The 22211-nt window shown below is 38.5% G+C and overlaps 3 protein-coding genes across 3 annotated transcripts in view; 1 reads left to right on the top strand and 2 right to left on the bottom strand.

Moving 5' to 3' along the window:
* Positions 1-4103: 4103 nt before the first annotated feature.
* Positions 4104-5582, bottom strand: LOC147134701 (ras-related protein Rap-2a-like). Its single transcript, XM_086056016.1, has one exon. The coding sequence runs from the start codon at positions 5509-5511 to the stop codon at positions 4885-4887; it is 627 nt and encodes a 208-aa protein (XP_085912142.1). The 5' UTR covers positions 5512-5582; the 3' UTR covers positions 4104-4884.
* An 8602-nt stretch (positions 5583-14184) lies between these two features.
* Positions 14185-16444, bottom strand: LOC147134702 (uncharacterized). Its single transcript, XM_086055920.1, has 4 exons — positions 16299-16444; positions 16123-16204; positions 14981-15289; positions 14185-14892 (listed from the first exon to the last, which is right to left on the bottom strand). Exons 1-4 carry the CDS (start codon positions 16299-16301, stop codon positions 14531-14533), a joined length of 756 nt encoding a protein of 251 aa, XP_085912046.1. The 5' UTR covers positions 16302-16444; the 3' UTR covers positions 14185-14530.
* A 1670-nt stretch (positions 16445-18114) lies between these two features.
* Positions 18115-22211, top strand: part of mgat5b (alpha-1,6-mannosylglycoprotein 6-beta-N-acetylglucosaminyltransferase B) — a 43612-nt gene continuing 39515 nt past the window's right edge. Inside the window, exons 1-2 of the mRNA XM_086056502.1 lie at positions 18115-18465; positions 20348-20460. Coding sequence (XP_085912628.1) covers positions 18404-18465; positions 20348-20460 — 175 coding nt within the window. The 5' untranslated portion in view covers positions 18115-18403. The remainder of the gene's footprint in view (positions 18466-20347; positions 20461-22211) is intronic.

Genomic DNA, 22211 nt, shown 5'->3' on the forward strand with positions numbered 1-22211 from the left:
AAAAATGTCATCGTTCTGTAGAATTGATGAGAGCAGCTGAAACATGCCTAAGAGATGGATAAGGGACTTACTTGATCATCACAAGCTGCTACCATGCATGATTCGGGGGAAGTGATACACCCCTGGAAAGGGAAAGTGTTTTTTCTTTCACCTTCCCTACATTTCTCTCCTAATAGAACTGTGGAATGAGGGAAGGTGCCACGTACGTTTTCTGTTAGTGTGACCAATTTTTCCTTGAAAGACAGAGAAGAAAAATGAGCAATACTTGACCTTATATTAATTTGAGTTTCTGTGATTGTTCTGTTTGTTTTTTTTTCAATGCCAATGTTAAGCGGAATACCATAATGCTACATAAAGGATGTCAGTGTGCATGTAGTCTACGTGAACACTTAAGAGTTAGTCGACGTAACAATTCAAATGTTAAAATCAATATACACTGGCAAGCCACAATGTATAAAATATTCTTAAATAAAATGTTATCAAATAAATGCTATGTTGTTGTTGTTGTCATTTGCGATTCTGTAGAGCGGGTGCTAATAGTTTTCCAAGTACATCACGCACCTCGACAGGTCTGCGGCCACCATGTTGGTGGTCAACACATTGGATTGGTCTGGTGCTTATTAAATATTTGAAAAGATACTTATATATGATAGCCAATGTCAAAAAATGATGTGCAGTGTTTGGCTACAACAATATAAAACTGCCAGAATTATATCTTGTACAATGGTATGTTTAAGGGAAATATACCACATGGTGAGGGCTGGTCACCCCGAAAGTACAAGAGAGCATTTTTTTTTTAATAAATGTGTACACACATTGACACAGGTTGACAGGGTAGATTACGACATTGTTACTGGTCATATAGTTCACACAGAACTGTTTTGTTTCAGATCACATGTTCTGTTCCACCCTTTACCTACAGTGCAAAGACACGGGTCTCATCTCATTTATATGGCATAAAGCAAGCCTGTCAAAATTTTATCCATTTTCTAAATTGCTTGTCATGGGTGAGTTGGATCCTAGTCTGGCTGACCTTGGGCAAGAGGCGTGGCACACATGTACAAGCTAGTCGCAGAGCACATATAGGCCAACCATCCACAAAGCTTCATTGTAGGCAAGGGAACTTTTCTTTGTTTAGGATGTGTCATCAGTTCAAGAAAAGTTTAGTTGCCTCGATTCAACTTTCGCGGATTACCATGATTTAGATGACTGAGAATATACAGAGCTACTAAGACAAACAACTGTTCACACTCACAATCACGCTTGGACAATTTAAAGTCCTCAATTAATCTAACGTGGGAGGAGGAACAGCATGCAAACTTGAAGCCCCGAGCTAAGATTCAACCACAGAACCTTTCAGGCAAATGTGCAAACCAATCCACTGATATTACAGGTGTTTTTTTTTTTTGTTTTTTTCCCAAGTTTGCCTTCACCAGAGAGCAAATTCCACTTGCTCAACCATAGGAAACATTTTATTTTGGTCCACACAATGCACAATAATATTTTACAATTTGGTGAAGCTTCAGAAGACAATTTAACACAGAGAAAGCAGTGCTACATTTGACACAGATTTTCCTGTTGTGTTCCACCAGTCCCGACATGACGACGACGCGACAACAATGTGTGAAAGTGGCAAACTAACATCAGAACTCTTCAAGAGCATAGCAGACAGTGCTTCCTGTGAAAGCCGGCGTCTCATTAAAATTTGCCTCTTGTTTGAAGGTCTCGGCTATGTGTTGTGAAGATCCAAACTTACCTTCTTTTCTTCCACATTAGATGTTTTCTCGTGGAGCAAGAGAAAACAAATGTCAACAGACTAGTGGCTGAGATGTTTTGTATGCCCTTCGCTAACCAATGCTAACTGTGTAACACGTGCTAGCATTTGTGTGGCGCGCGTTGTGACTGTGTCATAGCTGAAATTTGTTCCCTAGGCACTAAAGCAGTTGCGTTTGTTGGCCTATAACTACAAATGTTTATTTTGAAATATTTTATTCAGTGTGCTCGACACTGACACGACTCGAGAAGAGCCTTGTGTCACTGGTGATTTACATCAGGGTTTGCCCAGGTGCAATGGAATTCTAGGTTGGATAATTTAGCAGCGATAATGGCTCTCCATTTGACAGCAATGAAAAGATTAAATTGAAGAGCACAACCTCTGTCAGCTAATAGGGATAATAATTCATGAACAAATTACTCATTTATGACAACACTGATTCTGGTAGAAGCCAAGCTCTTACAAATTGTTGTAATGCAAATGACAGGGATAAAACAATATGACTTGTAATCATTTTGGCATACAGTACTGTGCATTTCAACTTTATTTGGCAGATGCCCACACAACCACCACAGAGTTGACCTGAAAGCAACACCCACCAGTGTGAGAATTAGATGTCATGCAAGCTTGCTAATTTATTTATAAGCGGATGAGGATTGCTTTGGCAATTCAAGCAAGTAAACCACCCTATGGGCTGTGACTTGAGGGAAGCTGCGAGAAGGCGGTGGGTGACCAGACACAAGATGCAATTTCGGAGAATCAAACCGCCTACAGTTGACTTGTAGGCTTTACAAGTCGGGACGACCAATGCATTTGTAGATATTACACTTCAAATGTTCATTATGCGGATTGATTAAATGTATATTTTCCTCAGTCAATAATTTATTAAATGAGCAAGTATACAAATATAAAGTACTGTATTTGAGTGTGTTGTTGGTATGCTCTTCTGATGCAATCAAGTTATTCTAAAACTAACACTTTTCTATTGTGTCTGTAGAATGCTGTTGATGCACCATACAGTGAGTTTGAAAGACAAGATGGCAGAGGAGGTGCTGAAGGTTTACCACCCGCTGAACCAAAGCATCAAGTAATGTAAGTTATGATGTAGAGATTGTAATTGAAAGCATTTCACTTCTCAGCAGCGTTTTAGCAGTGACTGCTGCCATCTGTTGGGACTAATTTGCACCTTGGATATGAGAAACATACATTGTGTGTTGCTTTAATCTCAAAAGGTCCTGCTGGGGTTAGACACTGGAAAATCTTTAGCTACCTGAATTCATAGGGAGACCTATCTGACTGTTCCATTGCAGAGCATTATTCAACAACTCAGAATGTCACTTCTCTAAGGTATACCAGTGTGGAGATTGAGCATATGCAAGAGTTTAGCAAAATTATGTAGCCTATATGGGTCATTCCAAAACTTGAGGACATTTTCTGACGCCGGCAATGAAATTTAAAAAAATCCATGATAGTGCACAAAATACAGATACTGGCACTTATTATTAATATAGTTTTCCTGAGAAAAGAATGTAACTGTACTTGTAATAATGTTTCAAATCTATTTTTATGTCATAGCCTCAAACCACTGCAATGGTACTGATGGCATTAAAAATTAAATACAGTACCGGTAGTAATACATTTTTTGTTTAAAACTCTAACAATAGCACTTATTTGCAACCCTGTTACAATAATTAGAGTGATACTAAAATTGCAAATGTGTACAAATGTGTATCCTTGATGGATGAGTGAAATTATTTGACGGTTTATTACTCATTTTTCTTGAAAATAACAAAAACTAATTCAATAAATGCTGTGTTTTTAAAAAATGTTGATGCATAAATTGTTTCACAATGACCCATGCACTAACATATATCGCCGCTGTCCTGTGAAAAACACTTGTCTCCAATTTTGGAAACTTTTTTAATTTTCACTTTAATGCGATGTCTGTATCGTGGAAACATGATTCATGTAAAAATAAGAAAATGAAAAAAAAAATGGAGATAAGTGTTTTTCACATGACAGTGACAATATACGGTACAATGCCGTACTGCGAAGTAGTAAAAATAATGTTAATTTATTTATTCACTTATTTATTTAAAGAAATTGCACACTATAGTGTTTATTTACTTTTTCTACATACTGTATACTCTACAGTTGAGACCAAAATTAATATTACGTTTGCCAAATTAACAAAAAAATTGCAACAGTCCGTCCAAATTAATTTAAAGTAAGCTTTATTATTTGAATATCTCTATTTATATAGACATGACAAGAAAGTTGCACTGTGACCCAGTTTTCAGAACCTGCTGCATGAAAAAAGTTGACCATGAGAGGGCAATATCAGACAGACGAGCTTCTGCTTTGAGTTCTTCCATGGTGTCAATTATTCACTTTCAAATAACGTGAAGGATTGCAAATGTTGAATTATAGATTGTCTTTATTCATCAGTGATAGGTAGAAGGATGGCTGAAATTGAATTAATGTATTTACATTCATATATATGCAAATACAATCTGTCATTAATATGGGAAATGTTGAACAACAATTCACAAAACAGGATTTTGAACTCTTTACCACATAAGCGCTGAAGCAAACAGATGTGTGTACAAACTTGACTTACACTGCATAGGGCTACAACAATATAATATACAGTTCTTATATGTCATCTTGTTCACATTTGAGCAAATGTTCTCCTAGTCTTAAAAGTTTATTTTTAACATGTGTCCCTGGTGAGTATATTTTATTTTTATTTATTCATTTGTTTGATACAGACATCACAAAATCATTGGACAAACCAGATGCATTGCTTTAAGTGTTTTGGCATAAGTGCTAATTTTCCACACTTGTCCATGAAGGCTTTTTAGCAGGTACATATAGAAGACAAGAAGAAAATACAGATGTTAATCAGTCCATGTTTAAAATCACTAATTGTGATGCTATTTAGAAGCAACTCTTACAATGAGGAATCCATAGAGGACTCGTGTTGATTAGCAATACAATACTGTACATCCATCCAGTTTGCCACCCATCAATGAAGTTACCACTCATTTTTATGCAATACTTCCTTTCAGTGAACTTTCATATTATTATCCTGAAACGCCATCACATCATTAGGATAGGCGGCAGCTGTTGTCCTTGTTCATTTTAGGCGTCTTGTTCTTCTCCTTGGGAAAGGTTTCCCTCCTGTGGCACAGTGTCGGGCTAAGCCAGCTGGGCAGTTTGGCTTGCTGTAAAAGCTCCCGGAACGCCAGAAGCACGTTAATATTGTCTTTGGCAGATGCCTCCACCAAGCTGTTGTTCCAGTCCAGCTCCACTGTTGAGACAACATCCTCACTTGACACTTGACGCTCGTGTTGACAGTCAATCTTGTTTCCTATCACCACGATAGGTGTGTACTTGTCCTCCTTGACCTCTAGAATCTCATCGCGCAGACTCTTAACTGCCTCCAGGGATGCTGGGTCATTCACTGCGTAGACCAGTGCAAAGGCATCACTGTTCTGGATGGAGAGCCTCCTCATGGCTGGAAAAGAGTAGCTGCCACTGGTGTCCATGATGTTGATGTTGACTTTGACACCCCCGACCTCATACTCCTTTCTGTGGAGCTCCTCCACTGTGCGGCGGTGCTTGGGCTCAAAGGTGTCTTTTAAGAAGCGCTGAATGAGGGCTGTCTTCCCCACACCTGCTGCTCCCAAAAACACTAGTCGCACATTTGTCCTCTCTTTTTCTTCAAGAGACATGCTGGCTAAGTGACTCTTGGTAAATGAAGCCCTCTGATCTCTGTAGCGTAAAATGTTTTTATCTAAGTGTGTTAAAGACTTCTAACACTGGAGTGTATGAAGCCAGACAATCTGCGAGCTGTATTTATGTTCACACACATGCCTGCCTCCTCCGTCTTCCAACCAATCGTGACACAGCTTGTCAAGTAACATCAGACATTCAAAGGCATACCGTTGATACAATATCTATCCATCCCTCTAATAAAATTGTCCAATTTATGCGATTCCTTTAAGGGTGTATTGTTTGGAAAAAAATGTATTTGTGTCAGGATCAGGAAAAGAAAAGATGAAATCTTCATTTTTCAATCATGTGGACATGGGAAAATGCCTTTTCCAGTTCATTTCATAATACAAATTAGTGTGATGGATTTTTGAGTCTTCCAAATGGTCTAAAAATAACAAGTAACCAAAGTTTCGTGCAATTAATAAAAAAAAAAAATATGCTGGCCGAATTTGGAGTTAAAATGTATTTGTATTTGTTAAAACTTTATACATTGTTACAGTGTGTAAACAAAGTGTATCTTACAGATTGTTTTTTTTCACTTTTTTTAATACATTTTTTTATGAAGAGCTGAAAAGTGAAGAATTCACATAGGGGAGATTTCCATTTTTAAATCTACACTTTTATTTTGCATTCAGCCACAACCTTCCACCTTTAAAGATGCATGAACATGTCACTCCACACTTCTACACCCTCAAAAAATATAGACAATGCCAAGCGAAACTGCTATTAGTTTTACTTTCAGTTGTGCTGGTGTACAGTATAATCTTGACTCTGATCGAGGTAATTGGATTAGTAAATGCAAAACTCTGTAGGGTGTTGCGTACGCTTTAAATTCAGCTGCTCAAGTTCAATGCAGCTCAAGTGTAAAAATCACTGTCACTTGTTGCTATGATACCACTGAAGCCACCTGTGTTGGGAGAAATTGGACGTCATACTTGAGCGTATATGGGGCTGTGGCTAATTTCTTCCCAGACTTCAATTGATGAAAATATTGGATAAGGAAGCAAATTAACATATTGGACTCTGAATCAACCGTTCATTCGTATTACACATACACAGTACATATGTAAATCAATTGTAGAAATATTTGCAGTAATGCATTGGAGAGTGGAGGTGTGCAATTGCTGACGTAGGCTGATAATGGTATTTTCAGTCATGTTACTTTCTTTTGATGTAATTGATCATTTCTCTGTAAAAGGCTCCCCAATTTTAGCTTTGCTCTCCACTATGTCTCCATACTTTGATGCTGCCATCCAGCAGACAGACATAAGGTCATTTCATGCAAGAAGCTTTGTGACACTACAATACATATAGCAGCTTCATTATGTGCCGTTTGAGTGATGAGCTTGGCATCGTTCACCCTCTCTTGCAGTGATGTTTTCGTGCATGTCAGGACTTGCTGATGATGGAGGAACAATCTGTACTCCAAACAGCGTCTCTTTTAAGATGAATGCACTCTCAAGACCTGCTGCTATTTAGTTTGTCTCTCATTTTCTCGGTCTCTCTCTCTCTCTCTCTCTCTTTTTTTTTTTTACTCAAATATTTAAAATTGAACTGAAATAAGTTCATTTCTTTAGTTTGAAGTAATTTAATTGCATAAATAAACTATAATCACTTTCACTGTTATGGAAGCTGCTTTGGAAACTTTGCAGACACGTAAAGTGGCCATGTAATGGCTCCACTCTTCAGGATAATGAAGTCTGGCGAGACATCAGATTGGCGCAATTTGTTCACACACTGTAAAATCGTAAGGCAAGTAATGCTGCACTAATTATCGTCTTAGGACTGAAGAAGATTACCAACAGTGCAACTTCCTTTCTACAATGAATAAATGTTTGTGTTTATTTACTCTAAATTTACTCAATTTTATTTTGCCAAGTGGTTGCATAACAAAATCCTCTGGATCCAGATACATTTTCAAGTAGACTATACACCTACTTAAAAATTATCTGGATCCAGATGATTTTATGTTGTGCAACCACTTGGCAAAATATCCATCCATCCATTATCAATACCGTTTATCCTCACAAGGGTCGCGGGGCGTGCTGGAGCCCATTCCAGCTGTCTTCGGGCAGTAGGCGGGGGACACACTGAATTGGTCGCCAGCCAATCGCAGGGCACACATAGACGAACATCCGCACTCACAATCACACCTAGGGGCAATTTAGAGAGTCCAATCAACTTACCGTGCATGTTTTTGGAATGTGGGAGGAAACCGGAGTACCCGGAGAAAACCCACGCAGGCACGGGGAGAACATGCAAACTCCACACTGGGAGGCCGGAGCCGGGATCAAACCCACGACCTCTGAACTGTGAGGCGGACGTGCTAACCAGTCGGACACCGTGCCACCCTCACTTGGCAAAATACAATTTAATAAATTCAACAAGCTTTTTTTCAGTGTATAAGAAAAAAAATAGACTTGTCATCATATATCTCAACATGTAAGCATTTTTCCGAGTAACACTTTCTTAACTTTCTTAACTGTCATACAATAATTAATGCAGATTAACCCCTGTTTATGAAAAACACAATACCGTACTGTATACAGTAACAATCTTGAAGATGGTGTGGAAACGCATCACAGATGTACTTCACAATCTATTTATGTAAACATTTTTAGGGGGTAACTTTCACAAGTGTAAAAAGAAGGTAACCCCTGTAAAATATAAAAACACTCTACATGCAACAACACACTTGGTAGCATGGTAAAACTAGACTAAAGTATGTGTACACTGCTGGAGTCTGACTTTTTTTTCTTCTTTCTAAACATCCCTTGATGATGCTGGTCCTTCTTTGCAGTTTAGTTTGAAAATATCAAAAATGCATGTGCATTATCTGTGAATGGCTGGCAACCTTTAGACCTACAGAACCTCTCTTCTAAATTGGAACAAGCTCAAGCTCACCAGTGGCTGACTGAGGACAAGTGATGTAAAAAAAAATGGATGGAGGAATGCACATTAATCCCTTGGTGTGTTTATCTTTTGGAATAAAAGTTGCAACAACAACAAAAAAAAAACAACTACAAAGAAAACTTCAAATAAAAAGCAAAACACTTGACCAGAATGTATCCTTAGCTACAGTGCAATATTTGAAAGCTGGCAATAGACGGCAGACCACCGTCTTTAGATTGGTGTAACAGATCATATTATTTCCAGTCTTATTGCTCAACTTACACTGAGATCATATTGTGCTCCATTGTCTCTCACAAGAATTATTTTGCCGCGTACCTTACATTATGGAGGTGAAGCCGCATTCGGACATTACTGTTGACCTGCATGGCTTCTTTTATGGTCCAGGCTGTTGAGATTTACGGCAGGACGAAACCACTTCTTGTGATTACTGCTGATCGTTTGAGTAATTTCATATTTAGCAATATACATCTTATCCTTGCTCTTGCGTATTTTCGACTCTAAATAACACGGTCTGTCTGTCAACATGAAGTCAACTGATATGTTCTGCTCTCTCCCTAATCCAGCCTTTCACTCTGTACCTTTGTGTATTCACACATAATGAGATGGCACATGCTTGTTGCTTACAGAATTGTTTTCAGACCTCCTGTCTTGCAGGCTTTCTGGTCGGGAACATCCAGTCCTGGTAATGAGAGGTGTGGTAATGCTGGCACAATGTTTGCATCTCCTCTATTTACATTACACGCTCAAGCTGTCCCTACTTGAGGAACCAAATAACATTAAATGGGATGAACCTGTATTTGTGTTGTTTTTCCAAACTTACATATTATCAGCCTCTTAAAATAATGGCCTAAGTCATATTTTGACAAAAAAAAACCATGTTTTTGCCTTAAACATCTCCTCAGGATGCTGGCCACCTCTGGTAAAATCGGCTGCATCCTTAGTTCAACAGATCATTGAATTTTACGCCTGAAATGAAATTATTAATACATATTAGATCATCAGAATGTGGTTCAGTTTTAAGTGTTTTCTGAACAAAAAGAAAAAATGACTTAAGCGATTATCTTAAGAGGGTGACGATGTATGCATGAACAACACATAACTTGGGGTATTCGTGACATCATTGCTTCGGGTTCATAGAGTTCAGCTACTCTGCTTTGTCTTTAGCGTTCATGAATTATGTCATCATATGTTACATTTAGGAAAGTACCAAACACAAACATGCAACACTGTGGTATTTAAATTACATATGCCCTTACTTTATAAAGTATGAAGACTCATGAACACCCCAAATGGGCAGAACCAAGGATGACAACTTGGGCAAAAAAAATTGACGACAACTGTAAAATTCATTTGCAGTTGAATTTTTACACTCCTTACTGGATCTATCCGGCCAGATTAGACAAATTCCTAGTGAGATGCAGGAGAATCCAGCAGGCAGACAGTCCACAGAGCCTCACAAAGTAGTTAAGCAGGCTTGGATCAAGTGATGTCCAACAAGTCAACACAAAGGGTGGCAACAGTACAACAATTTAGTAGTTAGTAATAGTTGAAGGACTTATAGACAAATAAGGATGCCCACCATCACTGGCATCTTTGGGATGGAGAGGTGTAATGTGCAAAGGTGCAAAATGGCCAGATCCAAATTTTGCAATGGAGGCAGAGAAACCAGCACTGGCTGAGCTCTGGGACATCAGGAAGACTGATGCCTTTGAGCGGAAGGGAGAAATAAGCGAACCAATATACGATTTAAACTCACAATTTCCATTTTAATTCACATAGCAGTTAGGCATTCTTCAAGATAATTTCATCTGTAACAAAATAGTGTTTCCTGCTTTTGCATTCAGCACATTTTAATTTCCCTATATTAAGTTCAGCTAATACTTTGGTTTGGATTGTTAATTGATTTTTGCAGCCTAATTGATATACCAAATAGTCCTGAGTCCATATAGTCAGTTTTAATAACTGTGATAATGTTTTGCGAGCATATGTTTATTTTTTTTTAGTGTTTATCAGCAAGAGTCATGGCCTGTGGTAGGGCTGTGAGTTAGCATAGCCCGTTGAAGCTACGCAAGACCTTTCACTCCTGTTTCATGTGAACAGTGATTGCAAATTCAGCCAGCATACAATTAGCATAAAATAAGCCTGTGGGCAAAAGATAGGAAGAGAGACTTCTGACTTCTGATGCTGTTACATATAAATGACCTTCTCCCACTTGTTTGGTCTTATCATACTCACATGAATGATCCACTGAAATGACATAAACATGTGTGCGTTTGAATATTTGGATAATTGTAGTATAAGCAACTACAAAGTATCTATGTGGACTCTGAGACTCTGTCATGTTTGTATTCTACCAGCTACAATTTGTACATTCTTATGTATGGAACAGGAGGAACTGATTTTAATTTAGATTTTTTTAGTTAGGTTTATTTGCGGCACACATTGTAAAAAATCCTCCTACTGTATTCCGTTGCACGCTAATATACCCAACCGGTTTAAAAATACCTCATCACTGACAATTATTTTGTAATTGTGCGTTTAGGGTATTCCCACTGTGTGTTATTCTGCTTCTAATAGTGACATTACCGCAGTATTCAAATGTCAGCAGTGGCGATATGAGAGGGTCTAAAGAATTTCCAAAGATTGCTCACTAAGAGCCGTTTGACCTTTAACGCTGTCAGGTGAATCATATTGTAGAAAAAAATGTCATTGGTTTCTCTTTTTTTTTTTTTTTAAATATATATGTAACCCTTTCGAAGTGGAGACACAACTGATATCTCACTAACAGTACACTGAGAAATGGATCTGAAAAATCTTTATCTTGCCTGACCAGGCAAAGTTTCTTCTGACAACAGCATGCATTCACCGTTTACCTCCACCATTTGACTTTTTCATCCTTTGATGTTGATGCAGAAATTTACTGTTGCATTAGTGCTCATATGTAGAGAAAATCAGTTCTCAGCAAGCCTCTTCAAAACTAGGTTCAGATGAGGTTTTGCAGACTAAATGACTGCTCTGCTCTCTTTCACAATATGGCTACTTATATTGTATCATATACTTGTGTCATATTCAGACAAGGTATTGTTCCAATTCAATGTCTACATGGTCAGGTTGTGTCCTAGTATGGGTGAACTAGAGTGACTGTACAATGTTCACCCATTGCTGAAAAGTGCTTTTTCAGTTTGAATCATCAGGGTTTGTTCTGGTGATATTTCATTTTGAGAAATGGCCATGGTTTGTCCAATATGTGACACACTGTGTACACTGTAAGTACTCTGGCTGTCATAATATTGATCTTAAGCAAGGCAAAGGAGCTTTATTTACAGTACATAGCACATTTCATACATAAGGGGACTTATTGCGCTTCACACAACCAAAAGCATAATACTTAAAAGCATTTTCAAACAGAACAGTTCAAGACATTCAAAGGCAAAGAGAAAAAAGTAGCTTACTAAAATGACTAAAATAACATAAACTGCAGAGTTGGGCATTCCGCCTATGTGAAGGACCTGTCCGCCTTTCCGCCTATGATGGAAGCCCCTTTTGTAGGCGATAAACGATAGATGGGAAACTTAAAAAAAATAGTCGGACTAAGCATAGTCTGAAGCCCATTTTTTCTCATCTATGTAATAGTCTCTTTTTTTTTTTAGTTTGTCAAAGTTGGTAGTCTGAAACGCTGACGGAAGCCCATTTAAAATGATAGTTTGACCGGCCTGGTGATTACTATTTGGTTCGGCCGGACAAAATGGCGGATAAACGGACGGCAGAAGGGTACCACGACTGTATGTGGAAGCCGATAAATGGACTGCAAATTTTTTGTAAAATGCCCCAGCTCTGGTAAAATGACAACATTGAAACACATACAAACAAAAGATTTAATGATATTTGAAAGCAAAGTAAATAAATAAAAAGTCGCTTTCTAAAATTAATAATATTATATATTATATTTTCGTAACCTGTATTTAAATATGGTTGCCTGTCACTCTGGAAAGTTTGTTTTACTTGATGTTTGATTTTGTTTATTCCTGATGTTTTGTTTTATTGATTCCACTTCAACTTTTAATTAACACAAAAAAAAGCCACAGTATGGTCATGAAGTGACAGAACCACCGTTCTACTACTCAAGTTTTGTGAAGTTTTCTTTATGAAGCCACATCATCTTTGTAGCGTGAATAATCACTTTCACTTTGATACCTGTCACTGCAAATTCAATTGATCCCCATCATCCCCCCAGACATGCATTGAATTGGACTCTTTGTTTGACGAGGATTCAAATTGGTCCATCATAAGTGCTAAAGTGCTTTCCAAAACCAAACACGTCTCATTATTGTTCCTTCAATAATCTTGTGTGCAAAAAAGAAAAAAGAATGAAGGAACAGAATCCAGCTAATCATTTATTATTATTATTATTATTATTATTAGTATTATTATTACTATTATTATTATCATATACAGTATACATATTTTTTTTTTTACAATTTTCAATAGGCTACACTAGAGCACTTTCACTTCACCATGGCAACAGTGTCTTAGAAACTTGAGCTCATCGTGGCTGATTCAAAGGCTTGTCTATACCGGTACTCACCTGCAATCTTTGTGTCCAGTTTGGACGGACAATTTTTGTTGTAAAGTGTGCAATTGTTCTTTATTTCATGTCATGTTGTTTTGTTCCCTGTTGTCTGATCATTAGTTCAAAAATGTATTGTGTGCAAGGGATATTTTATTCTCATCAAAATTTGGCCTGGGCTTGATTGGATGTCATTGTGTTTGCTTTAAATTCACTCATTCCATGATCTGCACATTCTTCTCCTTTGTCAGTGTACTAGTGGTTTGTCATTACTATCCAACAGTGGCCATTCTAGTGAAATCAATCAGCACATAAAAAAAAGAAAAAAAAGCACATTAGAGGAACTACTCAGATTTTTCTGGTATGCAACAAAATCATTGAAACATATATGTTCACATATATTTGGGGTATTTGAGGTTTTCTTGCCCAGTTGGGGTTTTTGGTGTTTTTCACAGGACAGCGACGATATGTTGGTCGCCCAGCAACCACAACAGCGTCAGGGAGAAAAGGCACAGTTTATCCGCAAACAAAGGTTTATCATTCTGCTCTTTGCAGCTTAACCTTTCTTTGGTTTCTTGAAGACCACAAGAGAACATGCTTGCTGGGTTTATCAACTGCTGATATAAGCATTAGCCAAATTTTAATTGGCTAAGATTTTCTGCAAACGGTATGTCTCTTGGGCAAATGCAGGAGGCTGAAAAAAACTGTCCTATTGAGAATACACGTCTCTGTGTTAAATTAATTCAAATAAAATGGATATTTGCCATGGGTATTGCAAAATCAAAATACATCTCATATGAGAAGTGTATCATATATTTTTCAAATTGTATTTTCTTCTTGTTTAAACACACAAACATTTCAAAAATTGAAGACAGTGTTGTGTACAACAAATGGAAACTACCATTTAAGTATTTTTGTGTATTTGTTGCAAATTTGAGATACATCGATAAAGAAAGGTTATGAACTAATGTTGAAATATAGATAAACATGAACTAATAATGTTTTCTTGTGTATATATCTGCTTTTAGACTCTAAATCTTATTATTCTTATTATTCTTATCATTACTACTACTACTACTACTATGTCAATCAATTTCTTGCCTCCCTAGTTTCATCATCATCGTCAAATCAGAAAATCCTACACAGCTAGGAGCTTTTGCACTTTGTTTTAATTCACATTTAATTCATCAAGAAATCCTTAATATTCACACTCCATGTTCAACTATTGTAAGTGCATAATTAAGTTCCTTTTTGAACTATAGGACAAACCGTTTCAAGTTTTTCCTATAGAGTTGTAGTGTATTTTTTCAATACAGAATGTGGATTAAATGCACATTTTTGTACAACATTTAGGGGAAGGAACTCAACTAAAAGCAAAAAAAAAAGGTTTACAGTATATGTGCTCAAACTGCCTCCTCTGGCCAGCTAGAGGAAAGCAGCATTCAGCAGCTGCATATCAGAAATGGAGACTGGTAAATTCAAATTTGCTTGTATAATTACATGCTAAATGTCACCAATATGAAATGTAACATCATACAGATCCACTGAAGCTTGAATTTGCTCCCAGATGAATTTTGTGACTTTTTAACCATGACTACATTTTGAATTGAGACATATTTCCCCAGCTCCGTTATCCATAATGAGCAGTTGTAAATGTGGTTTCCTGTGCCGTCCTGTGCTTTTATTGTGCTTGTGATATTGTAGCGTCCATATTGGTCAACATCTTCCTTTGAGCTTATTGAGTTGTTTAACCACTCTTCTCCCTTGAACCAGTGGATTTCACCCCGGCTGTAAACTCCATGGAACCAGCACTCTGCCATAGACTCATTAATGAAGTAGTTTTGATTTCCAAGGCAGTCTGGAGAGATAAGTAACCATTAGAAAAACAAAACAAGAACAAGGCAGTAGCTTATACAAATATGAAGGATAAAAACTAGCAAGCTCACCTTGTACGGTGATAAAAGTGCTGCTGTAATTTACCCCCACTTGTGAGCGAAATTTGCAGAGGTACTTTCCTTTGTGGATGGGCATTATGTTGAAGAGTGTCAGAGTGAGCTTATGGAGGGATCCCTGCATTTCGTTCTGACACACAACTGCAGAGTCCATTTTGACCTTAGTGTCACATAATGTTTTGTTTTGACCAATCCAAGAAAATGATTTAACATCCAACAACTTGGCAGAGGTGGCGTCACATGTCAGTGTTACATTGTCCCCACAGTGGGCCACCTTGTTGGGGGTTGTCTGCACGTAAATATCTGCCGTCAGAGAACATGATACAGATGATAAAAATCACATTATAGTTCATGTAAAAAACAAACACAAATGATGAATGATAAGTTTTTCAGAAATATGAAAAATGACCTCTATAGTTGCCATCCCATTTGATGTGTCAAGATGTTTTCACAAAATTGGTTATTGAGTTAAAGAGCACTCATCAAGGGTTTTATTATGAGCATTAGAATAAACTGTGGTGGTCAACCCATTTTTGGTATTACATCATTATATATTGGCTCTAAAGCCACTTCTGTATACCCCTCGTCAAAAACTTTAATTTGAGGTACAGTGTGTATGGTTTGAGCACCCATTTCACTGTGACATCTCTATTGATCAAAGCAACCCGTCATTTTCAAGCCTGGTACGTTGGCAATACTTGCTCACTTTTGGGGGCAAGAGTTAAAATGTGTCAGTTTCTCTTGATTATCGAGTGAGCCCTCAGGTCAGATTTAAACGAGAATTTGAGCCTGTCGTGTCATGTAGTGTTGTTATCTTCACCAAACATACTGTACATATCCCACTACTGCCACATGCAGGTCGATGGCTTTAGCACAGTATTCAAAGTGAAACTAAGATCAAATCCGAAGACAAAACAACACTTTCAATTATATTTAACACTTTTTTTTTAATTAATGTTGCACCCGAGCTGACCCATATGCTAGAAAAGAAGCAGTTTTACGCATAACCCCCTTTCCCCTGTATTAGCCGATATGGTGGGGTTTTTTTCTTTTTTTTTACCATCCACAGATGGGCTTGAGACTAAGCATTTCACAAATACACTATGACATACATTTGATGCTGGAAAAGCACTCACCCGTAGTGGCAACTGCCGTGGTGAACCACATGATGGAAAACCAACTGAAAACACGTGCCCTCACACCAATGCTTCGTTTTATCTGTACAATTGTAGCATTTGTCATATAGATGTACAGGTAGGAAAAAAAAGCTTGCAATGCTCACACATGTTTGTTGATGGTCTTCTTTACTCACCATGATGATCGTCTGACAATCTGTGGTTATTTTTGCTATCCACTTGAAAGCTTTCTATCGTGTTTTATCCACTTGATTGCAGAGAGAGCCACGTGTGACTTCTTGTAAGCTTTAAAACAAAACTCAGGTGTGGTGTGATGTGTTGGTTTGAACGTGAATGAACATGTCCCGGAATGACAGTTTGAGGCTCCTGAGTTGTGAAAGTCTCTTTACCTGTTCAAACATGTTGACAACGACTCTTTAGGGCACTGCTGTACGCATGTGGACAAAAGTGTTGGTACCCCTCTGTTATTGAAAGAAAAACCCACGTTCGTCACAGAAATCATTTGAATCTTACAAAATTAATGACGAATAGAAATGTAATCAAAATTGAAATGAAAATCAGACATTGCTTTTGAATAGTGATTCTGCAGACTTAAAAAAAAAAGAAAAAAAGAAACTCAACTCAAACTTCAAACTACATTCCTAGGCAAAAATGATGGCACCCGAACTTAATATTTTGTTGCACAACCTTTTGAGGCAGTAAAAGGACAGCACATCATCGTGTAACTGTTAATACCGAATTGTAATCTGAGCCAGTGTTCTGCCAAATTGTCCAACTACCCGATCGACATTTCCTACCGCAGGATAATTAGACAGCCTACCCCTCAACCTAACCCTAAACTCAACTGACCCCCACCTCAGTATCGGCGTATTTATCGGAATTTCAGAACATCGACGCCACTGAAAGTTGCAATGTGTGATTTGGCCAGTAGGTGGCAGGGACAAACTGTTGCCCTCCACATTCCACTCAGGCGCTCTCCAAGGTTCTGCAACAACTTGATTCATGCATTGTGGTGAAATGCTGCAATCTTAGATAGTTCTTTCTGTATTGATTTTGAATTTGTAGTCATGCCCATCCATCCATCCATCCATCCATCCATCCATCCATCCATCCATCCATCCATCCATCCATCCATGCATTGCTTGAGGAACGTCCACGGTAGTCTGGAAGCAGACTATCATCTATTCAACAACTAGATGCCAATTTGCTTTTTTTTATGTCCACAGTGGGGCCCTGTGATTCCAAAGCCCACATCCTTATAGATTAACTACTGTCACTCCTAATTAGTGATACTGTCTGTACTGCAGCATGAGTAATATGGCACAGAGGCACTTTGAGAATTCACAAGGCCAAGTTTGCTGATGAGCAATAGCGCTGGCATGAGTACTTGGCTCAGAGCCGACCCAAGACACAAGGGAATTAGGCACCTGCTTGTAGGCTCCATGACCACTAGAGGGACCCCAATAGCAGTAGTGAATCGATCCTGGAGTGGTATTTATTTTGTTTTTAATTTTGACTCTTTAGCACATTTTCATTGTTTTGAAACCCAATTATTCAGCTTTACATTTGTTTTTAAATGCTTTTTGTCACCTTGTTTCAGGAACCTGTGCTCACTTACATCAGTAAGAATTTGCGTGATAATTTATTATTTAATAGTCTAGTTTGGGATATTTGAAGTTATTTATATATGTCTAGATTATTTTCGGTTGTTGCTTTTGCAATTTCACACATCTTACTGCTTTATCACTCAAAATGTTGTGTAAATCAAGACCAATCCCCCTCGTAGGGAGCCCGTACTATTGATGTTGCTGTGTGGTGGTTAGTAGGGGTTAACGCACCTTGCATGTTTGCTGACTAGTTTGTCTCAGCATCCCCCCTTGAATCAACAAATTAGTGTCCTCATTTTCCAATGTAACTCGCTAGATGGCGCTCTCAGCCGGCTTCATCCGGTGTTTTTCTTATCACGCCAGTCGTGTGTTGTGTTGTTCATGCCCTCCGCAAACCGCTGAGAGTCCTGGAGCAACAGTACACATAATGCAGGGCTAACATCCACACAGGTCGCGTGAGGCTGAGAGCATCACTCGGAGCCCCTGAGTCGCAGTACGCATCGGAGGGATAAGTTGCAGCCCGGAGTGGCGCGGAGCAGAGCAGAGAAGCGTGGAAGTTGTGCTTTTGGTGACACTCTTTATTGCTGGCTGCCACTTGCCCGCTTGAAAGTTATGCACTCGAGTCCTGTGCTCCCCCGCACACACCGCTCGGTGAATGGACACGCGTGTGCACAATGATGAGCAGCGACATTTTCATTATGACGAGGAGATGTCTTCTCACTTACAAACCGTTCAGGTAAGCAGGCTAATGAGCTATTTGGATGTGCGTATTACGTTTGGTGAAAGCGTGCATTCATATTTGGAAATATACCTTGAAATTGAAACAATACATACAGTAATGGCAAATACAGTATGTGCCAGTTTTGGTGATGAATGCATTTTTTTTTTTTTACAAAGTTATTTTTTTTTTAAGTTTATGCAAAAAGATGACAGATGCACATGGTGTGAAGCAACGAAGTATACTGCATCTCTATAGTTTGCAGGACTTGAGTATGATTTTTTTTCAAATTGCATTATACCCTTTACATTTTAAAACGGATATATGCACCTTCTACCCATTACTTTGTCCAAATAAGCTACCAGTGGTTACTTTTCCCACCTCCATGGATGACGACAAGACTAGAAAAGACGATTTAAAAGTCAACCAAGGTTGCCATTTTTGACTGATTGGCTGACTGATTGACGTCTTGGGGAAGGCGGCGTGGACCAGGGCGCATTGATGATAATGACAACAGATTCGGAGAAGCAAAATATTCCCCATCCGGTGATCATTTTTTTCTCATGTTGTCTGCTCTAAGAATAATTGCTGATGAACACATCTTGTGCCAGTTTTTGCAATAATTAACCAACGGATCTGAAAAAAAAAAAAGCAAACACACAGGTTGTGTGTTCATCAAAATAAATGCAATCATTTATTCCCTATAGTTATTAGTAACTAGTTAAACATTTATTTTGTTAGTTCACAACATTACATGGGAATATGTTGTTTTGAAGCACGAATTAACAAAATAAATGTGTGCAAAGTTTTTTTGTTGTTGTTGTGCCAAGTTAATTAATACACGGTATGTTGTGCCAAGTTAATTAATATATAGTAAACATTTATTTTTATCTTTGCACTTAAGAATATTACGTTTTTTTTAACTTTTACTTTAGTAAATGAGTTGAAGAAACATTTCTGCTTTCATCAGTCTCTTTATTGACTCCAGTATGTGTGCTGGTACTTAATTACAGAGCGTGAGTACTTATGCCAATTGCACTCATCAAATGCCGACAAGTACAAAAATGAACACTTCCTGCACGATACAAGGAGTTCCAGAGCTACATAAAACAAAAATCTCATTTGTAACTACGAAACCATCAGAACATTATGATGTTTATTGTTGTGTTTGGATTTAAAATGCCATACCTCAGTGCTCATATTTGTCATAATGTCAATCAAAACTGACCATTATTAGCACATGTCTGAATTTCACTGGAATGTGTTTTTATGTTTGTGTGATCAGCGAGTGTTGATGTGCAAATAGGGCTCACGATATGACATTGATGGGTGCCCCTTCAGCGTCAGACATTGCGGCCGTAATCAACATGTAAGCCAATTTGAATGTCACAAGGCATCTTAGCTGATCACAACTGAGAAGACATTTATTGCGCAATGTCTGAATTTCAACTCCTGGGTTTTCACCTTCTGTCTGAATAATTGAGAAAGATTGCTCATTCACACCTCCACCTGCTGTGCACAGTCTGTCCCTTAACTATTCTGCTATAAATGCATTCACGGAAGCAAATTGGTTTTGGTGTAAAGCGGTGACAATCTCGACGTTTTGTAAAAGCAGTGTGCAAACCGGTTTTCTGTGTTTCATTGTAAGATGTAATTGATACAAAACATTTCTTTTCAAGCCTGTGAACTTGAGTTTGCACTCTACCCCAAGTAGTGCGGCTCACTCAGCACAGTGAAATTCATGTAAAAAGAGAGAGCTCACATTTGGGTCGATTGATACGGTGTGAAAAGTCTCACAATGGACATAAAATTTGACTGGAACTACTATTGCATAATCCGAGTGGACATTCGGTTTCTTCAACTGATGTTGACTCGTTTGCCTTTTCTTCTTTCCTTCTAGGATTTTCGTGTTAGGGATTGGCTTCTTCAGTTTGTGCTTTCTAATGACCTCTCTCGGGGGCCAGTTCTCAGCCAAGCGACCCTCGGATTCCCCTTTCACCACGCGGGCAGAAGGTAGGCGCTGCAGTTCTACGCCAGAGCGTTTGGTAATGGAGTGGCTATGTGGTCCACGCTGGTAATGGACAAGCAACATCATGCTGAGAGTTGCATGGCGCTTCCTTGATTGCTGCATAGCAGGCTGGCACACACCTTTGCTTTGTTCATCAGGAATCCATCATGTTCGTCTTCTGTCTACTAGATCGTTTTTTCTCATTCATACTAAGAGATAGACAACATGAGCAGAATCGTTTTCACTGTCTGTTCTCTATGATGAGATGGAGCCTGGTGGAAGGCAATCACGAAGGACATTGCACTGAAAATTGCCAAAGACATAGTGCCCATTTTGACATATGCAGTCAATTGCAGTAATTTATCAACAGATTGAAAACTTTTGAATAAGATATGAGCTTCCAAGTCACAAATATGTTGGGTGGCCTGCTAACCCTAGCCCATTTGCAGTGTTTGCCCATCCATCCATCCATCCATCCATCCATCCATCCATCCATACATCCATCCATACATCCATCCATTTTCTATCAGGTGAGCGGAGCAATTTCAGCTAACTTTGGGCGAGAGGGAGGTTGCAAGATAGGCACTACAGTACATTCCATGTCACATAACATGAAATATTTGTGCTTTCCAAACAAATATATTCTTGCAAGACATTCCGTAGACATCTTCCTAAATACTATTTAAGCGTCACAGAGTATTGAAATAGAAAGTTGTATGCAAATTACAGTTATCACAAGACTGCAAGGGGTACACTCTTCTGTATGACACTGGCAAGTTACTGTTGATAATCTACCATAACATTGAAATTGTTCCTGAAAGAGAAAACTGTTATCTTTCCAAGCACGTTGTCAGTGTTTCCGCTTTGTGCCTGTGCATATAAATGGCCACAGCGCAAGCCATTTGGGGGTATCGCTGCTAGCTTTTTGGTCCACTGTCTCACCTTTTATCATGTCCGGCATGCTGTTGACATGGTGCGTAGTTCATGTGGCTGATAGCAGCTGGCAGGAAATTTGCGAGCGATGCCTCTGTTTATCAGAGTTCATTTGTCTTTTATTTGCCAAATAATAGGCATAATTCATGTATCCATTATCACTTCAAGCTTTTGAAATAATAGTGACGGTGCATTTATCTTGATGCTTTTAACATGCGTGATACCATTGAAATCTTATTGAATGAGTTCACATGGATAGGTGAATAATTGGTGCAGTGCCATTGAGTGCACTTTTAAGTGTAGTAAGCAGGGGAAGCTTCAGTGATGTGCACTTGGAGCTCTTACATAAAAACAATTCAAAGGTTCCTGCTCATTAATGAAGCCCTATATGCAGAGTTGTAGAAGAGTGGGTTGCAGACGACAGGAGTGCTGTCTGATTAATTTAGCACTCACACGCGATAGTCAGGGGAAGGCTTGTTTGGCCTTTAGCTCATTAAAATCGGCCTTACTGCAAGCCATGGAACATCACTCTACTATGTAAATCCCCACATGTACTCTATGTGTGTGTATGTGTATATATACATCCATGAACATATTGGTGAAAGCGCCTTGGTAGCACTGTACACACTTTCAATATCTATTCAGCCTGAAGCTCTGACTCAGAACACACGTACACGTAGATACAGACAATAATACATATATTCATGCAGAAAATCTTAGCAAATACCAGTCAGATGAAACACAATGGAGGTCCAGTGCAAGGTAGTCGGTGGGAGAAAGGTCTTCTTCTTTTTTCTGCTGACCTTTGACAGATTCCGCTCCC

This window comes from Filicampus tigris, chromosome 16, assembly GCF_054856515.1.
Source record: "Filicampus tigris isolate MCC_2025a chromosome 16, RoL_Ftig_1.0, whole genome shotgun sequence".
In the NCBI taxonomy this organism is placed as follows: Eukaryota; Metazoa; Chordata; class Actinopteri; order Syngnathiformes; family Syngnathidae; genus Filicampus; species Filicampus tigris.